At 54.1% G+C, this 21,860-nt stretch overlaps 1 protein-coding gene across 1 annotated transcript; it reads left to right on the top strand.

Annotated features, from left to right (window-relative positions):
• Positions 1-1,530: 1,530 nt before the first annotated feature.
• LOC123056893 (proline-rich protein 36) lies at positions 1,531-18,009 on the top strand. Its single transcript, XM_044480126.1, has 3 exons — positions 1,531-2,696; positions 5,555-5,643; positions 17,986-18,009. Exons 1-3 carry the CDS (start codon positions 1,865-1,867, stop codon positions 18,007-18,009), a joined length of 945 nt encoding a protein of 314 aa, XP_044336061.1. The 5' UTR covers positions 1,531-1,864.
• The last annotated feature ends 3,851 nt before the right edge of the window (positions 18,010-21,860 follow it).

The following is a 21,860-nucleotide window of genomic DNA, read 5'->3' as shown; positions in this document are numbered from 1 at the left end:
ATAGAGAGGAAACTTGGTATTATTGCAATTCCTACAAGCATATATTCCTCCCTCATAATAATTTTCAATATCATCATGAATGAATTCAACAATATAACTATCACATAAAGCATTCTTTTCATGATCTACAAGCATAGAAATTTTATTACTCTCCACATAAGCAAAATTCTTCTCATTCGGAATAGTGGGAGTATCATAAGAAACTCGGATACTATAAATTGTTTCCATATTAAAAGAGTAATGTTTAGAAAAGGGGTAATCATAATCATGACAAGTTTTATAAATATAATCATCACTACTTTTTATAGCATAAGTATTATCACAATAATCATCATAAGTAGCAACTTTGTTCTCATCATAATCAATTGAAACCTCTTCCAAGATAGTGGAATCATTACTAAATAAAGTCGTGACCTATCCAAATCCACTTTCATAATTATAATAATAAGATTCAACATCCTCCAAAATAGTGGGATCATTACTTCCTAAAGTTGACACTCTTCCAAACCCAGTTTCATCAATATAATCATCATAAGTAGGAGGCATGCTATCATCATTATAAAGTTGCATATCCAAACTTGGGAGACTAAAAATATCATCTTCATTAAACGTAGAATCCCCAAGCTTGGGACAAACATTAATTGCAGCAAATATATTCTCAAAAATATCATCTTCATCAAACATAACATCCCCAAACTTGGGCCTTTTTATATCATAAGCATAATCAATCTCACCATTAATAGTATGAACAATGCCAATAGTATAGCAATTATCATCATCACAAGGAGTAATAGGAGCAACATCATTTGGGAGGGATGCCTTTTTACCTTTGCTTCTCCGTCTTTTCTTTTTCTTCTTCACATCATGTAACGCCCCGAAACCGTTGCGCCAGGTGCCTTCCAGTTATTCGCTGTCTTTGCCATGTCATTTGCTTGCATGTTGCATCTTGCCATGTCATCATGTGCATTGCATCATCATGTTTTCAAAACTTGCATCCGTCCCGGTCTCCTCGTTCTTTCCGTTGTCCGTTCTGAGCCCAGACACACTTGCACGCGCCCGCGGCACCTCCGAAATATTATTTTATAAGTGGCCGGAAAATGTTCTTGGAATGGGTTGAAAGTTGGCATGCGGCGTTGTTATGTTGTTAGTAGGTCGCCTGCCAAGTTTAATCGCATTCGGAGTTCATTTGACGCCCCAACGATTAACTATAGCGGCAATATAGCCGGTCAAACGTCAGACATTTTCGGTCTCCGGAAACGGTTGCCGGGCTGCCTTCTTTCCTCTCCTCTCAGCCCAAGCCCCTCTACACAGTCCACTACCTACCGCCAGGCCCAACCTAAGATCTCTCGTCAGCCCGAGGACCTCCTCGCACGCGCGTCCGAAAGCTGTCCCGGAGTCGACTCGGACAGTCGTCACCATTGGATCCGGATCATCCCCTAACATCTATAAACCATCTCTGTTTTGTTAATTGGGCTCCCTAACATATTTATCCGTGATCTTACGATTTTGATCGGAGGGACCAAACCTAATCCTATTGCCCATTTATATCAGTCCAAACCCTAGGCTAGGCAATCCCATCAATCATTTCCTCCCCGCCGCCGCAAAAACCTCCACCTTGTCTCCTCTTCGTTTTCCCCTCGGGATCACCAGCGAGCCAATCACCAGCCTCATCCTTCCCTGGTCCAGATCCATCCAGCCTCCACCTCCTTCCTTCGATCCGACCTCGTGCCCACTTCCAGACCGAGCAGGAGGCTCGATCCCGAGCGCAGCCACCTGCCCAAACTCCGAGAACCCCACGATCCTACCGGCGCCTCCCCTGGATCCTCTCGTCCAGCCATCGCCCCGTGCCCCGTGCCCCACGCTCATGCTCGTCTTCCACGCACGGACGGGAGAGGAGCTCCCGATCCTTGTGTCCAAGGCGTCCTCGTCGCCGTTGCTCGAGCCTCCTCCGGCAGCCGTCGCCGGCGACCACCCGCAGGACCCCATCGTGCCCATCACCTTCCTCCTCCTTGCTCGTTTCCTCCTTCCTGCCTCTCATCTCTCCCCTGTTTCTCTTGACAGGCGCCGAGCCACCATGTCCGCCGCCAAGTTCTTGCCAGGAGCGACGCCGCCCGGATCCGGTTGTCTCCGCGTCGTCCGCGCCCCTGCCTCGCCATTGACCCGCCTCCCCAGCTTGCCGGAGTCCCAGCAGCCCCGCCTGCTCCCCTGCTTCACCAAGTTCATCGCTGCTCGAGCTCCCGGGCTACTCCAGCGCCCCATGGCCTCTGCCGCGCCGGAGCTTTGCTGCAGCAGGCGACAGCAACAACAACTTCGTCGTCGCCTTCCTCCTCTCTTCCCGTGCGCGCGGCCACCCAACCCCATCGCCCTCCGTCTACATCGCGCGCTCGTGCCAGAGCCAAGGGGGCCCCGACGCCCTGCAGATCCCCGCAGCCCTGCCTCGTCCAACCTCGCCGTCCCCGAGCTCTTTTTCGGCGGGATCCACCCCAACGCCGTGGTTCCCCGGCGCCCCGGACCTCCCCTGCGTCGCCCGCCAAGTCCCGCTGCCGTCCCACCGTTGACCTTCTGCGCCGCCACACTGTCTCTCTGTCGAGCGAGATGGTCAAACGCTCGGGCTGCTCCTTGTCGTGTGCCAGGTGGGCCACGCACAGGCCAGTGCGTCCCCAGCCCAACACCACCGAGCCGGCCCAAGTGCTGTGGTAAGCAGCCCAGCTTGATCCAGCCTTTGGACCGCGTGGTGTTTTTTTCCTGTCTAGTAGATTTCTCTTTTATCCACAGGAACGTCAGTTTTGCAGAAAACCCCCTTTACTTCATGCATATCTTAACTCACAAACTAAGCATCACATGTAAAAACTCTATATATGAAAGTGGCTTAGAATTTTGTGTAGTTTCATAATATGCCACTTTCAATCATGTTAAAAATGTTTAAAATGATGTTTGCATATATTTTGCCTATTGCCATGTTAAAATGCTTTAATTCATAACTTAATAACCGTAGCTCCATTTAAATAATCTTTATATGTAAATGGGGTAGAAAATGCCTAGTTTAACATGATGCACTCATTTTGCATGTTTAATAACTCTAAAATTGTGTTTAGGGCAGAACAGTACCAAACCTAAAATATCCACATGAGGATTTTTTCGGACTTGTTGCTTGTTGTTCCGGCCTCGTTTAAACTTGCCTAGATAGGTAGTTTTCATTTGCTGCCATGTTAAGAACATTTAATGTTGTTGGGTACATAAACGAGATCAAACTAAATAATCAAATGTGGTGTTTCGTCAATATGCAACTCGTTGCATATTGAGCTCCATTTAATTTGTAGAATTGTTTGTGCATTTTGCCATGCCATGCCTCTTTAAACCGGACATGCATCATACTTGCTTGTGCATCATGCCATGCTTATGTGATGGTTGTTTACTATGTTGTTTGCTTCTTTCCCGTGTTGCTTCTTCGAGTTAGTTCTGATAACGTCGCGTTTGTGAGGATTCTTTCGACTTCGTCCGTTTGTCTTTTTCATGGACTCGTTCTTCTTCCTTGCGGGATCTCAGGCAAGATGACCATACCCTCGAAATCACTTCTATCTTTGCTTTCTAGTTGCTCGCTCTATTGCTATGCCGCGTTACCTACCACTTTCTATATCATGCCTCCCCTATTGCCATATCACGCCTCTAACCAACCTTCCTAGCAAATTGTTGTTTGGCTATGTAATCGCTTTGCTCAGCCCCTCTTATAGCGTTGCTAGTTGCAGGTGAAGATGAAGTTTGTTCCATGTTGGAACATGGAAATTGTTGGGATATTATTATTATATCATATTTACTTTAATGCATCTATATACTTGGTAAAGGGTGGAAGGCTCGGCCTTATGCCCGGTGTTTTGTTCCACTCTTGTCGCCCTAGTTTCCGTCATACGGGTGTTATGTTCCTTGATTTTGCGTTCCTTACGCGGTTGGGTGTTATGGGAACACCTTGACAGTTTGCTTTGAATAAAAATCCTCCAACAAGGCCCAACCTTGGTTTTACATTTGCCTAACAACCTATTACCTTTCCCTTGGGTCGACCAACCCGAGGGTCATCTTTATTTTAACCCCCCCCCCCGGGCCAGTGCTTCTCTAAGTGGTGGTCCGAACCGAGTAGACTGCGGGGCCACCTCGGGGAAACTTGAGGTTTGGTTTTACTCATAGGATGTCTCATCCGGTGTTGCCCTGAGAACGAGATATGTGCAGCTCCTATCGGGATGTCGGCGCATCGGGCGGTCTTGCTGGTCTTGTTTTACCTTTGTCGAAATGTCTTGTAACCGAGATTCCGAGTCTGATCGGGTCTTCATGGGAGAAGGAATATCCTTTGTTGACCGTGAGAGCTTGTGATGGGCTAAGTTGGGACACCCCTGCAGGGTTTAAACTTTCGAAAGCTGTTCCTGCGGTTATGTGGCAGATGAGAATTTGTTAATGTTCGGTTGTAGAGAACTTGACACTTAACTTAATTAAAATGAATCAACCGTGTGTGTAGACGTGATGGTCTCTTTTTGGCGGAGTCCGGAAAGTGAACATGATTCTTGTGTTATGCTTGAATGTAAGTAGTTTCAGGATCACTTCTTGATCACTTCTAGTTCACGACCATTGCATTGCTTCTCTTCTCGCTCTCATTTGCGTATGTTAGCCACCATATATGCTTAGTGCTTGCTGCAGCTCCACCTCACTACCCTTTTTCCTACCCATAAGCTTAAATAGTCTTGATCTCGCGGGTGTGAGATTGCTGAGTCCTCGTGGTTCATAGATACTTCCAAACAGTTGCAGATGCTGATGATACGAGTGCAGATGACGCAACTGAGCTCAAGTGGGAGCTCGATGAAGATCTTGATCGTTGTTTTAGTTTCTTTTCCGGTTGATCAGTAGTGGTGCCCAATTGGGACGATCAGGGATCTAGCATTTGGGTGGTCTGTCTTTATTTTGGTTCCGTAGTCGGACCTTTGATTGTACCTTGGATGATGTATGATATATTTATGTATTGTGTGAAGTGGTGATGCCAACTCTTTATCCCTTTCTTATTCAGTACATGGGATGTGTAAAGATTACCCCTCTTGCGACATGCCTACCATGCGGCTATGCCTCTAAGTCGTGCCCCGACATGTGGGAGATATAGCTGCATTTTGGTGTTACAAGTTGGTATCAGAGCCATCCCCGACTTAGGAGCCCCCTGCTTGATCGAATCGCTGACGTTGTTGAGTCTAGAACAAAATGTTTTGAGTCTTAGGATTATATATATCGGAGAGTAGGATTCTTTTTACTCCTCAGTCCCTTCGTCGCTCTAGTGAGGCCTCCTGATGTAGAGTTTTGACTCTTCTCTCCTCAAATTTCACGATTTTTTTAGGATCACGCGGGTATCTTGGAATTGTTCCGATGGTTTTGTGGTGAGAACATTGTTCTTGGTGCCTCCTGACATTTAATGGTTGTGGCAGTGTCCCGGGGAGTTGATCTCCGAGGTGATGTCGTCACAATTTTATCGTTGCAGTTCTGGAATACCTGAGTTTCGCTGACATCGAAAATCTCTTTTATGCAGTTTTTGGTGAGATAACCTTGATGCCACCCAGTACTGGGGCGGGAGTTCGGGAGTATTGCCATAACTCGTATAACGGATGCTTTTCGAAGGTTGAGGTACATGATTTTCGAAGGTTTCTTGGTTATGTGTTGAAGGATGGATATAGCTGGATGTAGGATTTGTTAGTTTTGGGTGAGATATTATGCTTCCCCTGTATCCCCAACACCTGATTGCATAAACAGAAAGTTTTGAGAGTTTATAAGTGGGAATTCAAGTATCACGTAGGATATCTTTCCAATGAACACATGGTACGATATGGGATCTATCATATGTTTGTTCCGGCTTATTTTGCAAGCCAATCCTTTGTTTTGTTTTGAGTTGTGGTATTCGAGTTGCTTCGATGTCAATTGTTGATTCCATACCTTCCCTAAACGGTGTTCTCATATTTCTATGTGAATACAAATCCTTCTTATTTATCGAGATTGTCATCCCAATTCTATTTTCAACCGGTGCGTTTCTCTTCGAAATGATCCCATCATTCTTCCCATCCGTAAGTTCTATTATCAGTTCTTCTCAATGGTGTTGTTCCATCTCCCAAGTTGTCTTTGTTTTTCTTGCCCTCCCACCCTTTTATTCAAGGATCCATATATCTTAATCAAGCATCCATTTTAGTGATGTGAAGTCTCTCCATTCTTTTTCGTCAATGTTATTATCCAGTGATTCTCAGGAAGATACTAACGGAGCTTCAAGTTCATCATTCTCCGTTCTTTTTACTTCTCCGGTGGATTCAAGTCAAGCCTTGTTGATCATATTTTTTTCCTCGTTTCAAATGTCTTTTCTTTCCGGTGCACCTCTTAATCATAAACTTCTCGCTATTCAATTTTTCCGGAGTGCTGAAGATATCTTGAAGACTCATGTTTCCACTCTGCATTCGTTCAAGCTCTTTCGAGGTTGTTATCTCATTGAAGCCATTTAATTCAACCGGTGCAATATCTTTCAAGTAATCGTTCAACGGTGTTTCTTTTGAGTGGGCCCTAACCCATAGGTCTTTTCCCAGGATCTTACCTGACTCTTCTAATTTTCTCAGACTTATTCGCAAATTCATTTCAAAGTTTGTCGTAAGAATGATTTTTCATCAGTCAAATGTCTTTCTCCAAGATCTTTCAAATTCTTTTCATTGTTGGTTCAACCTTTTTAATTTTCATTCCGGAGTGCCTCAACAATTCATGGTGGTGTATATCATCATCATTCTCAACATTTGAAGACTGAAGAAGAATTTCTCTCAAATCTTGGTCCGTTCTCTCAGAGATGCGTGGTTCTAGCTTGATGCCATCCGCTCATAATTGTTTTCGATTGTGAGAATTCTTTTCACCTATCCGGAGCAATTCAAGATTCTTTCAGTTTGATTCTCCGAAGGCCATCATTTTGGATTTATTCATCCTAAGCTTTCAGCTATTGTCCTCCAAATCTTACCGGTGCATCATTCAAATATTATCTAATCAGCTCGTGATCTATTTGTTCTCATGTATCTAAATTCCATCAAGTATCTTCATTCGTTTTCCAGTTCTTCCCAGTGTATTGTGCCTGTGCTACGTTCATTTTTTAATTCTTACGATGGTTCGTTCAAGAGTTCTCTTCCTTCGTTATCATACAGATTCATTCGTTGTTTCCGAATCCCACCGGAGGTTCCATCAAGACTTTTCTCAAGTTTGCGCTATATCTATCTTAATCCTTTCTACGAGAATAAGTAGTATGCCAAATCCGTTGCTTGTCATCAATCTAAATTGGTGAAGGATACACATAACATAGTTCTTATTATTGTTTCATCCAAGTGATTAAGTCCTTATTCTAGAGGTTCATCAAAATTCTTGATTTCACTTGTTCATCTTTCTTTCCGGAGTTCCAGGTTTTTCTCGGTTATATCATCGCGAAGCTCCATTTTATCAAGGATTCATCTTATTCTTTTCAAGCTTCTTTTTATTGCGACCTTCTTTTATCTATCCAGAGTTCTTCATGGAGGCTCTACATCGTGGTTCGTCAAGGATTCTTTTCATTCTTCGGTTGTCCTCAAGATTTCTCTCGGAGTTAAGATCCGCCAAGCTATACTCTAGAATAAAAATGTTGCTCAACACATGTTTTGTCTTGAGGAGTTTAAGTATTCTTCATCTTGCATTTCAAAGTTCAATCCCTTCTCCCTTATCTTGTGAGGTGGTGTTATGTTATTCTTGATAATTTCCCTTCGTGTTTCACGATTCACAAGTTATCAAGAATGAGGTATTTAAACCCATTAATCTCTTCATTGGAGTTATCTTGGGTTATATTTCACCTAAAGCTTTCCCTAAGGATTGTTGCTATTTATGGTGCTCATAAATGATCCAAGTTATTCATTTATCCTCCCGATGAAATAGTCTCTCGTCTCCTTGGTGATATCAATACGATCTTTTGTTTCCATAGTGGCAGAATTTCACCTCATAGTTTTGAGATGTTTCCCATAAGCCCACTGTAAGCTTACTCTTTTCGTTGTTGGTTTTCCAACAACTCCGTTCGACTCTTCTCCTAAAGATGTTTTTTCAAGTTCATTTGAGGCAGAAGATGTGGTTTTCTCCTCCGTTCTTTTGATTCCATTCTTACATTCATTCCGGAGGCTTTGTATTGTTGCTATATTCACCCATCATCTCGTTTTGTCAAAGATCATGTTCTTTTCGTGCTTGTCCATTTAACCGGAGTGTCGTGCCCTCTTTTCAAGTTCTTCCCATTTTGTCAAGTTTTTGCCTCCCTTCTCAACTGGAGTGATGTCTGAAATCTTTCTTACCCCTTGTGCCATTCTTTCAATAGTTTCGGAGGCCATGTTGTTGATTTCATCAAGTATCGTCTCATCTTGTCAAGATCATGTTCAATTCCTTCCATTTACAGTCGGAGTGATGTCCAAATTATATCATTCTTATTCCTTCTCTATCTTGTTTTAACCAGAGTGTCCTGTCTATCATTCCTCTTCTAACCGGACTCTCATCCAAGTGCTTTCATTTTGCCAAGCTCATATTCTTTACCTTCCATGTCCAACCGGAGTGTTGTCGTAATTGATACTTATTGTCTTTGGACATCTCGTCTCTACCGGAGTGCTTGCATGTACTTCTTGTCCATTGCAACCCTTTTCTGTCGGATTTCGGGTTCCGGCAGACCCTTAAGGTTCAAACTCTGGGTGCGCACGGAGATCTTTCCCCTACCGACTCGCGCTTCTATGGCTCGGAAGAGATCTAGGCTAGAAAGAAGAACACACAAGGGACACGAGGTTTATACTGGTTTGGGCCACCGATGTGGTGTAATACCCTACTCCAGTGTGTGGTGTAGTGGATTGCCTCAGGGGCTGATGATGAACAATACAGGGGAAGAACGGCCTCGCGAGAGGTGTTCTTGAGCTGGTGTGGTATGTTCTACTTGGTCTGGGATCCCCCTCCCTCTATGGTGGCTAGTCCTACTTATAGAGGCCTTGGTCCTCTTCCCAAAATGCGAGCGGGAAGGGCGCCAACAATTGGCCATTTTGAAGGGGAACATCTAGTACAAGTTATCCTGACCAAAGGTGGTCTTCGGCTGCCAAAAGCAATGGTGATGACGCCGTCTTGGGCTCCACGATGACCTCCGTCCTGCTGCTCTGCCGGTCTTGGTCTCGTTGCACCGGAATGGTAACCTTTACCCGATGCCTTGGACTGTGCTTGTTCCCTTTGCACCGAAGGGGAAACAAGGACACTGCACAGGCCGGTGCCCGCCTGGCGCCCGCTTGATCTCGATCGTCATGGCTTACGTCATGGGCTCCTCGCGAGGTGCCCCTGCCTTGATCTCTCCGCCTCCTCGCGAGCCTGCCTGATGAGGCTGCTCCTGAGGAAGCTTCCTGTCGTCCGCGCCGTAGGGCTTGGCCCCTCGCGAGGGTCTTGAGTTTGAGCTGATGAAGCTGGGCCGCACTGGGCCACCACTCGAGCCACGCCGCAGGCCGCAGGCAGGCAAGTCTGGGGACCCCCGTTCCCAGAACACCGACAGTAGCCCCCGGGCCCGAGGCGCGCCCGTGCTGGGCCTAGCAAAGAAGCGAAGGGGCAAGCGCGAAGCGCCGCAGGCCCCAATAGCCTGCGGCCTTGGGCGCCACTTGGTGATAGATTGGTCGTGGGCGTATGCGCTTCCCCATGACGCCTCGGCAACCGCACGACTTGGCAAGTCCCTGCATGCAGAGAAATGGGTCATGATTACCTGCGATTGTGGTGGTCGGCGGTTTGCCTTCTCCAGCTATAAGTACGGGACTGTGCGAGCCTCGTTAGCGCATCCCTTCCTGCTACTCCTTTTCTTCTTCTTGGCTACTCGCCATTCCCATGGCCCCGCCGAAGAGATTCTCGGCCGCGGAGAAAGGAAAAGCTCATCCGGCAGGGCCAGACTCCCCACCAACCAAGCGCGGCCGGGGCCGCCCTCGCAAGCACCCCGCGGTCCCCGTAGTGGCTTCCCATGGCCATGGAGGCGGTTCCCTGCGCAGTGGTGAGCGCCCGGTTGCCGATGGGAGGCACACCGTGGCCGCGAGGCCCCCTAGGCCACGCTTTCGCTCGGTGGAGGTGCTGCCGGAGTTTGTCGTGTGGTCAGCGGACCCGACCAGCGCCTGGCTCCAGCTCCCCCATTTCTTCGTAGGTGAACTGCCGGCCGGCGCTCGGGGCGGCCTCTGGCTTAAGGCAGATGGTTGCTGCAGCAGGGCCTCCTGGGCTTCGCTGGAGGTCTCCGCTTCTTGGGATGCGGCCCTGACCCGCGGCTGGCAAACGTTTGCCCGTGCGTGCGGCCTGAGCCGGCGGTGCACCCTGCACTTCAAATTCGATGGCGACGCCACCCTCTACGTGAGGGTGTTCGGGAAAGATGGTCGCCGAGCTAGGTGCTGCCCCGAAGACGAGGATCGCGGCCGCCTGCCCAGCCCCGGTGCTGACCAGGATGAAGACGGCGGCAGGCGTGTAGGCGGCGGCGCTTGGGGCTCGCCAAGCTTTGGCGACTCCTTCTCAGGTAGCAGCTCCTCCAGCGGTGGCCGCGACTAGCCCCCGCACCATCGCGCCCGCCTAGGTGAAGGTAGTGGGTCAGCCCGCCGTCGCGCCCCGGTGAAGCGAGAGGAGGGATCTGCCTGAGCCCCCTGAGGTAGCTTGAGCTTTCGTCGCAAGTTGGTGCCGGGCAAGTCGTGCCCATTTTGTTTTTCTTCTTTCCCTGCGCAAAAGAAATAAGGTAGTATAGGGCCCTACGGGGGCGTGTTAGAACTGTTGCTGTTAATCATTGTGCTGCTTCCGCTATTTCTGTGTTATGTTTCCGTGCCGCGTACCCATGTGCGGGAATTATTTAGCTCAGTGGGGCTTGACATGGTCCTCGCCTCCCGAGGCTGATGCCTCGCCGCGCGCTTCATGTCCTGCAAGGATTAGCAGGAGGAGTAGCCTTCGGTCTAGTTGCAAGGGCAATCGGCCCAGGTCCCGTGCTTGTGTCGTGATGCCCGTGGGGCACAGACTGGGAGGGGTGCTCCCGCAGCAGACCCGGACAGGAAGGCTTCAAACGATCGGCGCAGAAAACACTCGTGAGGGTGCCCGCGAACTTCCCTCGCGAGATTTGCAAGAGAAAACGAGGCAAGTGAGTGAAAAGGACAAAGAATCACAAGCCTGGGACGTCAACAGCTCCAGTAAAACTTCAAACAGGAACGAACAAGCCAACTAAGCCGCGTCCGGCACCTATTCTAGTCTTCGACGTCTTCTCACCAGCGCGAAGCTAAGTGCTGCCACTGGGCGTGGGCGGGAGCCCCCGAGGCCCGAGGGCGGCACTCCGGAGACTCCGGGGCGTGTACAACCCCACTCATTATTACATGAGAGTGTCATGGGCGGCGAGCTTCACAGGCATTGGCCTTCTTCACAGGCACCGGGCCTTTTCCAAAACGCGGCAGCTTCACAGGCATTGGCCTTCTTCACAGGCACCGGGCCTTTCCCAAAATGCGGCAGCTTCACAGGCATTGGCCTTCTTCACAGGCACCGGGCCTTTCCCAAAATGCGGCAGCTTCACATGCATTGGCCTTCTTTACAGGCACCGGGCCTTTCCATAGGCGCTAGGCCTCGCTCAGGGATAGAACCTCCGGAGATGTTGAATGTTCTACGCGTTCTGGACGGGTACTCCCTCCGGGGTCTCCAAGTGCGCGGAGCCAGGCCTGGAAACATGAACAACCTTGAACGGGCCCTCCCACATGGGAGAGAGCTTGTGCAGCCCCTCCCTGGAGAGAACCCGTCTGAGCACGAGGTCCCCTACCTCAAGAGTTCTGGGGCGGATGTTGCGGCAGTGGTATCGCCACAGCGCCTGTTAATACCTTGCCGCTCGTAGCGCGGCTTCTCGACGGCGTTCCTCCCCGAGCACGAGATCCGTCCCCCGCATGGCGTCCTGCTACGTCTCGTCGAACGCCAGGACCCGCGCGGAGCGACGCCTGACCTCGTGAGGGAGGACAGCTTCTGCTCCGTAGACGAGGAAGAACGGGGTCTCGCCAGTCGGCTTGGCCGCGGTTGTGCGGGTAGACCACAGCACGGACTGGTGCTCGTCGTACCAGCCCCTGCCGCAAGCCTCCAGCTTCTTCTTGAAGGTCCTGGCTTTGAGGCCCCTCAGGACCTCCGCGTTGGCTCGCTCGGCCTGGCCGTTGCTCCGGGGGTGCGCCACCGAGGCGTAGCATATCTGCGTTCCAAGGTTAGCACAATACGTTTTGAAGAGATTACTGGTGAATTGCGAACCGTTGTCGGTGATGATGCGGTTAGGCACCCCAAACCGGCTCACGAGACCCTTGATGAACTTGACTGCGGAGCCTGCTGGGATGGTGCGGGCAGCTTCAACCTCAGCCCACTTGGTGAACTTGTCCACAACGACATAGAGGTAGCGATAGCCCCTTGGCGCCCGAGGGAACAGGCCCAGAATGTCTAGCCCCCAAACTGCGAATGGCCACGAGAGGGGTATAGTCTGTAGACCCCCCGCTGGCTGATGGATCTGCCTAGCATGGAACTGGCAGGCCTCGCAAGCCTTCACCAGCTCAACGGCGTCGCTGAGTGCTGTGGGCCAGTAGAATCCACTGCGGAACGCCTTGCTGATGAGGGTTCGCGATGATGAGTGGGGCCCACAGTCTCTGCCGTGTATGTCCGCCAGCAGCTCCTTCCCTTGCTCCCTGGAGATGCAACGTAGGGACACATCATTTGGTCGCTTCCGGTAGAGCTCCCCATCCTTGATCCAGTAAGCCGTGGCTTGCCGCGCTACAGACTCTGCCTCCTCCTCGCTCTCTGGCAAGGTCCCTTGCATTAGGTAGTTCTTGAGCTCTACGATCCAACACCCTTCCTGAGGCTCTAATGCTAGGAGCAGGCGTGCCCCTGAAGCCGGGCCGCAGGCCGGAGCTCCCGAGGTAGGCGGCTGAGGGAGCTCCTCCCTTGGTTGCGCCATGCTCGATAATGACGGTGCCGCCGAGGGTTTGAAGAGCCGCTCCTCGAAGACGCCAGGCTCCTGAGGCAGCCGACTGGATGCCCTGTTGGCAATGTCATCAGCCTCTTGATTGGTGCCGCGAGGCACATGCTACAACTCCAGCCCCCAGATCTGCTTCTCCATCTTGCGAACCTCAACAAGGTAGGCTTCCATGTGCTCATCCTTTGGTTCGTATATCTTGTTGGAGAAGTTGACGAGGAGCTGTGAATCGCCCTTGATGATGAGGCGCTTTACCCCTAAGGCGATTGCGGCTTTCAAGCCTGCTATCAGGCCTTCGTACTCTGCTATGTTGTTGGAGACCTTTTCTCCATGCTGGAAACAGAGTTGCACGATGTAGTAGAGTTTGTCCTGAGTGGGGGATACGAGCACTGCACCGTCGACATTCTGGGAACGGGGGTCCCCAGACTTGCCTATCTGCGGCCTGCGGTGTGGCTCAAGTGGGGGCCCAACGCGGCCCATCTTCATCAGCTCAAGCTCAAGACCCTCGCGAGGGGCCAAGCCTCGTGGGGTGGACGACCGGAAGCTTCCTCAGAGGCAGGCTCATTAGGCAGGCTCGCGAGGAGGCGGAGAGATCAAGGCAGGGGTACCTCACGAGGAGCCCGTGACGCAAGCCATGACGATCGAGACCAGGTGGGCGTCAGGCGGGCGCCGGCCTGCGCAATGTCCTTGTTTCCCCTTTGGTGCAAAGGGGGCAAGCACAGGCCAAGGCACCGGGCAAAGGTTACCATTCCGGTGCAACGAGACCAAGACCAACAGAGCGGCAGGACGAAGGTCACCGTGGAGCCCAAGACGGCGTCATCACCAGTGCTTTTGGCAGCGGAAGACCACCTTTGGTCAGGATAACTTGTACTAGATGTTCCCCTTCAAAATGGCCAATTGTTGGCGCCCTTCCCGCTCATTATTTGGGGAGAGGCCCGGGGCCTCTATAAATAGAGCTAGACACCACAGAGTAGAGGAGGACAAGAAGGGACCGAAAAAGAGAGATAGAGAGAGAGAGAGAGAGGCGATTGAACTCACCCAAGCAGTTCATCGCACAAGCTCAAGAACACCTCTCGCGAGGCTGTTCTTCCCTTGTACTGTTCATCATCAGCCCCTGAGGCAATCCACCACACCACACACTGGAGTAGGGTATTACACCACAACGGTGGCCCGAACCAGTATAAACCTTGTGTCCCTTGTGTTGTTCGTTCTTTCCAACTTAGATCACGTGAGGAGATTGGACGCAGATCGGTAGGGGAGAGATCTCCGCGCGCACCCCAGTGTTCGAATCTCAAGGTTCTGCCGGAACCCGAAATTCGACATTTGGCGCGCCAGGTAGGGGTGCGCCAGAATCTTTCTTCCGCTGTTCGCGTACGATCTTCCGTCGTGTCCATGCCTGACGCCCGCCGGGCTCGCGCCGAGCGCCGGGCTGGTCTCACCACCCGCATAGCCCAGACGACACCCGTCGGCGGACACCCTCGTTGTTCCTCGTCGCCTGCCGCCAACGCCGCCACCGGCCCGGCGGGGAACGAGCAGCAGGCCTCGTCCCAGCATCCTTCGGTGCGGCGAGAGGGCCGCACTGCCACGCTGTCGCTGACTCCAGCCGCTTCGTCGTGCCACGCCCGTCGCGCCCCCACGGACGTGCACGCCGCGCTTCTCCTGGCAAGAGAGCTCTTGCACTACCGCCCCGTCGACGACCTCTACGAGGCCTGGCACGCCCGCATCACCGAGCTCGTCAGCACCGCAGGGGGCTCCCCCTTTGCCGTCCCTCTCGCTGCCTCGCCCTCCATTCCGCGCGGGAGGCGGGGATCAGGAGGCGCCTCCACCACCTCCTCCCCAAGAAGGCGCCCTGGCTCCAAGGTGCGCAACCCCAGGGCGAGACCCTCCGCGTCCAGCGCCTGCGCAGCAAGAAAGGAGCTGCCAAGAGATCCCTCGTCCCCAAGAAGGTGCTCGTGCGCTTCCAGCGCCGGCGCGCCAAGATCGCGTCCCTACACCTCCATGCCAAGACCCCGCGCTGCTCCAAGCGGCAGGGCGTGGTAATCCCTAGGAACAAGCCGAGCACCAGCAAAAGGCACCGGTGGCCACGGCAGGCTGTCGCGCCCTCACCCCCGAGCTACGTGGCGTCGCATGGCCAGGCAAATTCAAGCCTGACCTGCCCCCTCGCTACGATGGAACTACGGAACCTGCGGAGTTCCTACAACTCTACGAGATATGCATCGAAGCCGCCAACGGAGACGAAAGGGTCATGGCGAACTAGTTTCCCATGGCGCTCAAGGACGGGACCCGCACCTGGCTCCTGAACCTGGCTCCTGGCACAATCTCCTCCTGGGACGAGATGCGCACTCGCTTCATCGCCAACTTGCAGGGCACTCGCGACCGGCCCCCGGCCATGAGCGATCTGCGCTGCATCAAGCAACAACAAGGGGAAACCCTGCAGAAATACATCCAGCACTTCAACAACGCTCGCCTCAAGATCCCCAAGGTGACTGAAGAAGCCATCATCTCGGCCTTCTCCGATGGTGTACGCGACATCAAGATGAAGGAGGAGCTAGCAATCCATGAAGACGTGTGCACATCCCTGGAGCTATTCAACTTGGCGACCAAGTGCGCTAGGGCTGAGGAAGGGCGCCTTTCCCTCCTCGAACTCCCGGCTGCTGACCCAGAAGAGAAGAAACCCGGGGCCAAGGACGTGAAGCGCAAGGGGGCTGCCGTGCTTGCAGCTGAACTAGACACCAAGCGAGGCAGAGATCAGCCTGAGTCATCCAAGGGCGGCCGGTACTGCGTGTACCACAACCTCCATGCCCACAACACCAACGAATGTCAAGAGCTCAGGGCCGTGAGAGATGGACGTGTCGGCCGACGCCCCGAGCGAAAAGACAGGAGCTATGGCCGAGGAGGAGGAAGAGGTGGCGGACGATGGGAAGACCGTGGCCCTTGCCAAGGGTGGCGTGACCGACCTCGCGAGGATCGCTGGCAGGACCAGCCTCGTGAGGGAGGCTGGAGAGATCAGCCTCGTGAGGATCGCCCGTACGGCAACGCAGGCCTCCCTCCTCTGCCGCCACCGCCAAGGAGGAACGAAGACCAACATCAAGACGAGGGGGCTGGGGGCTTCCAGGAGTCGCGCGCAATCACTTGCATCTTGGGTGGCGCACATGCCCCAGCCTCACAGCGCATCTTCAAGCAGTTTGCTCACGAGGTGAATGCAGTCCTTCCCAAGCTTGAGGCCACGCGCCCTCTCAGGTGGTCTGCATGCGCTATCACGTTCAGCTCAGCGGATCAGCTCAAGTGCGTGGCAACGGCCGGAGTCCTCCCAATGCTTTGCTCCCCAGTCATCAGCAATGTGCAGGTCACCAGGACCCTCATTGATGGCGGAGCAGGACTCAACGTCCTGTCCGTCGAGACGTTCGACAATCTCCAAGTGCCGTACGATCAGCCCCAGCCGACCAAGCCCTTCTCAGGAGTCACTGATGGTTCCACTATTCCCATAGGGCAGGTTCGCCTTCCAGTCACCTTTGGATAGCGCAACAACTACCGCACGGAGCTCATCGACTTCGACGTCGCCCACATCCGCCTATCATACAACGCCATCCTCGGGTACCCAGCCCTGGCCAAGTTCGTGGCGGTGACTCACCATGGATACAATGTCCTCAAGATGCCAGGAAGTGGTGGAGTCATCACCGTACCCTGTGAAGAAAGGGACGCAGTGTGTTCACTCGAGCGCGCGTTCCAAGCCGCAGCAATCGAAGACCCAGACCACAGGAACGGAAGACCTCCCGAGGCGACCCTTAAGAAGAAGAAGGTTTCGCCTGGCCCAAGCCACAAGGAGACAAGCGCCTCCAGAGGTGTTGCGTCAGGGTCCGCGCCCAATCAGGGAGCGCCACCCTCTCTCGCATAGGAAGGCGCGCCCAGCGCCCTCCTCAGGCAGGGCTCAGGGGCTCTTTCTTGGAGAGCCACCGACTTTGCCGAGGTCGCGAGGGAGGCACTCGGGCACCACTTGGAGGGGTGCTTCCAGGTACGTTTCCCTCAGGAAGATACAAGGCAAGGAAGACCAAACCCTTAGGAGTTCATCGCAAGAAACACCCAGGAGCTACAGGAGTCGAGAGTCATGCGTGGCAGCCGCCACTTGCCCGCCGTAGCCCCACATCCAGGCGAGGATGGTGGGCTGCGCGTCTGCATCAACGTGCCAAGGCTCAACCGAGCCGCGTCTCAGGAGCGCCTCTGGCCTTCGCGTGTGGGGCGTTGCGAGGGTCCACCTCACAGCTACGTTCGCATGCCTCTCGGTCTGCCGAACGCGGTCGCCGCTCATCAACGCCTGTCGAGGAGCATTCTGGAGGCCTGGGAGGTCAGACATTGTGCGGTCCTGGCAGAGATGGAGATGGCTCTCGGAGACCCACCTTTGCCCCCGGAGCCTCCCGAGGCTCCTGGGCCTGGGGGCTCGTGAGGGTCGACATCTTTATCGCGCATCACCCGCTTCTTCAACATCACTCCATCTTCAACGGCACCAGGTGACACCTTTCTAAGTTCCGTTCTTAGCTGGGAGCGCCCACAGGGCCGCATCATTCCCAGGTCGCGTGGGTCTGTCCTTGCGGCATGTATCCGTTTTGCTTATGCTCTTTACTTACCTTGTTCGGGGCGCCCCTCGGCCTGCATCATTCCCGAGCTGCTCGGGCCTGGCCCAGCAGCGTTTGCTTTTCCCGCGTCTATTTAAAATGAATTTCCTCCTGCGTGCTTAACATACCCGACCTAATCGCCCACTCGATTGGCGCCTACCTATGGAGCCGCTTGCTATGGCACGGCATTTGCGCATGGGTCCGTCCCTGCAACGCTGATAAACCTGAGTGGTCGAGCTCTGGCCATGGCAGCCCTGCAAGGGGCCACCTCACCAGGCCCTCAGTGCCCCAATCACTTCCCTGGAGCGACCAAAGGTTGGCTGGCAACCGTAACAACATGTCTTGTTTCTCTTCATGATTGGTGTGCAGGACCTACTCCGGGAGCAACGTTAGGGACGTCGCGAGCCGCCTCACCCTCTCTCCGGCATGGACCGCTTGCACGTTAAAAGGGGGGTACCTGAGCATCGTGACTCATGGGCTCCCACTGGCTCTCCAGCCCTCACCCTCTGGCCTTGACCCACGGCATCGCGACCTGTCATACCAGCGGCGGATGAGCTCGCTCGAGGGCCGGGACCTGAGGACGTAGAGCATTAAGGAAAGTGCAGGGGAGTGGGAAGGAGCTCGCGAGGACCTAACCCAACAGCGCCTCAGCTGCCACCACTCGGGCCGGGCGCTTCATCGAGGAACTACACCAAACTCGAGAGATAAGTCACGCCCTTACAGGAGTTGGACTAACGCAGCGCCAAACCCTCGCCCAGTGCGGCTCTGTCATGGCAACGTTGCCTTCCTTTCTCGCCCAACGAGGGCTGCTTGAGCGCTAAAGGGGACCTCCCGAGCATCGCGACTCGGGGGCTCTTACCGGACCTCGGGCCGCTCACCTCCTGGCCTTGACCACGACATCGTGACCTGGCATACGAGCGACGGTTGAAGCCTGCCTGGGGACTGGGACCTGTCAGCGTAGAGCGCCGAGTCCTCGTGAGGATAGAAAGGGGGAGCCGAGCCAGGACATAGCAAGCACCTCACTTTGATTCATATTAAGGATATAATGTTCACAAAAGACATGGCAGACACCTTACATACCCCCACGGGGTGTTGCTTCGATTCCTCGCAGGGAACAAAGGTACTAATCCTAAGGAACGCTGATCGCCCGCACCTCCGCAAGGGACACCATCATCAACAGTGGGCCGCCCAACGCCGGCGCCAACCCCATCCACATCAGTGGCGTCGGCGGCTGGACGCAGCTACCCTGCTCCAAGCAAGGCGTGAGCTCGGGGGCTCGTAGCTGTCGTCGCTCGTCTCCGGAGTTGCGAGGAGCTTGGAGGAGCCACTGGGTTCCCCCGCTCCTCCGCTGCTGCCTGAGGAGCTGCTGGAGGGCCTATGAGCGGGCCAGGCCCTCGCCAGTTCGTTGCCCCTGCCGCTCTCCCTGGGGCAGCACTCCAGCCGGCATCCTTCAGCATTGAAGACCTTGAAGAACATCAGGGAGGCGCCGTCGTATTCAAGATGAATCACGAGGGCACCTACCGTCCGGCAGACCCAGGCGATTTCGCCCCAGCCCCGGGTCATGAAGACCTTGCCCGGAGCGACGACCGCGACCTCCGCTCCGGTCGCAAGGGTACCGCAGTCAGCGTGCTGCAACCAGAGCTCCAGAGCCCCGCTCGGCGGCATCTCGAAGGCGAAGGAGGGAGGAAGGCGAATCCAAGAGATCGGAGGCATGGCGGCGTGGAGCATGAGCTCGTGAGAGGAGCGCTCGGCGTGGACTCCAGGAGGAACGACACGCACCACCGTGACTCGCCGACGTCGACGGCGGCACCGTCGATGTCGCTCGACACCTTCTCCCCCAGGACCCATGACGCGGGCGTACAAGGGTAGCGGATACCCAGGCGGTGGCCGCTCGTACCAGGGCCTCTGTGCCTCCGACTGAGCACCCACATCTCGGTGGCAGAGGACCAGCCGTTTCTTCGGTGGAAGTGGGTCAGGACCCTCTCGGGGGGCCTTTCCCTTCTCTTCTGCAGAAAACTGGCGGATTGGTGCCATTGGCGTAAGGAGAAGCAAGAACGAGGAAGAAGGAAAGGAGCGGCAGCAAGGGATGGACTGAAGGGGCTCGCACAGCCCCATACTTGTAGCCGGAGGAGGCCAACTGCCGAGCACCACGGTCGCAGGTAATCATGACCGGTTTCTCTGCATGCAGGGACTTGTCAAGTCATGCAGTCGCCAAGGCATCGTGGGGAAGCGCAGACGCCCACGTCCAGTCAATCGCCATGCGGCGCACAAGGCCGCAGGCTGTTGGGGGCCCGCGGCGCTTCGCGCTTGCCCCTTCGCTTCCCTGCTAGGCCAAGCCCGGGCACGCCTTGGGCCCGGGGGCTACTGTCGGTGTTCTGGGAATGGGGGTCCCCAGACTTGCCTGCCTGCGGCCTGCGGCGTGGCTCAAGTGGGGGCCCAGCGCGGCCCATCTTCATCAGCTCAAGCTCAAGACTCTCGCGAGGGGCCAAGCCTCGTGGGGCGGACGACCAGAAGCTTCCTCAGAGGCAGCCCCATCAGGCAGGCTCGCGAGGAGGCGGAGAGATCAAGGCAAGGGTACCTAACGAGGAGCCCGTGACGCAAGCCATGATGATCGAGACCAAGCGGGCCCCAGGCGGGCACCGGCCTACGCAGTGTCCTTGTTTCCCCTTTGGTGCAAAGGGGGCAAGCATAGGCCAAGGCACCGGGCAAAGGTTACCATTCTGGTGCAACAAGACCAAGACCAACAGAGCGGCAGTACGGAGGTCACCGTGGAGCCCAAGATGGCGTCATCACCAGTGCTTTTGGCAGCTGAAGACCACCTTTGGTCAGGATAACTTGTACAAGATGTTCCCCTTCAAAATGGCCAATTGTTGGCACCCTTCCCGCTCATTATTTGGGGAGAGGCCCAGTGCCTCTATAAATAGAGCTAGCCACCACAGAGTAGAGGCGGACAAGAAGGGACCAAAAAAGAGAGATAGAGAGAGAGGCGATTGAACTCACCCAAGCAGTTCATCGCACCAGCTCAAGAACACCTCTCGCGAGGCTGTTCTTCCCTTGTACTGTTCATCATCAGCCCCTGAGGCAATCCACCACACCACACACTGGAGTAGGGTATTACGCCACAATGGTGGCCCGAACAAGTATAAACCTTATGTCCCTTGTGTTGTTCGTTGTTTCCAGCTTAGATCACGCGGGGAGATTGGACGCAGATCGGTAGGGGAGAGATCTCCGTGCGCACCCCAGTGTTCGAACCTCAAGGGTCTACCGGAACCCAAAATCCGACATGCGCCAGCTCCCACGCCGTGCCGGGAGAATGCCCCATCGAAGTACATGACCCAGCCTTCTGGTGCCTCACTTCCCGGGGGAAGTGATCGGTCCTCGCCTGCCTCGAGACCCGGTGCTTCTGCCCATTCTGCCACGAAATCCGCAAGTGCGGCTCCCTTGATGACTCTGGACGTACTGAATTCTAGCTGAAATGCCTGTAGTTCGATGTTCCATTCAGCGACTCTTCCAGCCGAGTCAGGGCTCCTGAGTACCCTTTCCAAGGGGTATGCTGAGACGACTTTGATGGGATGGCCTTGGAAATAGTGCCGCAGCTTGCGTGAGGCCACTAATAGTGCGAGGAGTTTTTGAGGCATGGGGTACCGCGCCCTTGCGTCCCGTAGCACCATGCTAACGAAGTACACGGGATGCTCGACGAGGTTGAGGGTGCTGGCGCAGTTTGCATCCTCCAGAGGTCGAGGCGTCTCCTAAGATGGTGGAGCCCCCAGTGCTTGGTCCCTTGAAGAGGCCTCTCCTGCCCCGGGGTGCGTTCTCCCGCTGCGGCTGCTCCACTCTGGCTGCGGTCGTGGTCCTTGCGAGGCCCTCTTGGCTTTGCTTTTCTTCAGCCCGGACGGTGGCTGCGGCCTTAGTCCGGCGCTCCTCCCTGACCGCCACCAGGGCTGCGCTAGCGGAGTAGGGGGTGGCCGCAAGGTAGAGCACCAGGGGCTCCCGTGGACGCGGAGCTACCATCACTGGTGGGCTGGTAAGGTACCTCTTGAGATCTTGGAATGCCTTGTTGGCCTCTTCAGTCCATTCGAAGGGGCCCTTCTTCTTCATCAACTTGAAGAAGGGCAGTGGTCGTTCCCCGGCTTGGAGATGAAGCGCCCTAGCGCGGTTACACGCCCTGTGAGCTTCTGCATCTCTCTGAGGATCCTTGGCGGGCTCATATCTTCGACTGCTTTGACCTTCTCTGGGTTGGCCTC

Source organism: Triticum aestivum, chromosome 3A, assembly GCF_018294505.1.
Source record: "Triticum aestivum cultivar Chinese Spring chromosome 3A, IWGSC CS RefSeq v2.1, whole genome shotgun sequence".
NCBI classification, from domain to species: Eukaryota; Viridiplantae; Streptophyta; class Magnoliopsida; order Poales; family Poaceae; genus Triticum; species Triticum aestivum.
Note: the sequence above shows the minus strand (reverse complement) of the source record. Positions and strands in the feature narration are given on the sequence as shown.

Coding starts and splice junctions, on each gene's coding strand:
- LOC123056893 (XM_044480126.1), top strand. CDS start 1,865: ATGCTCGTCTTCCACGCACGGACGGGAGAGGAGCTCCCGATCCTTGTG. Junction 2,697..5,554: donor GAGCCGGCCCAAGTGCTGTG/GTAAGCAGCCCA, acceptor TCTTTTATGCAG/TTTTTGGTGAGATAACCTTG. Junction 5,644..17,985: donor ATAACGGATGCTTTTCGAAG/GTTGAGGTACAT, acceptor ATTGGTGTGCAG/GACCTACTCCGGGAGCAACG.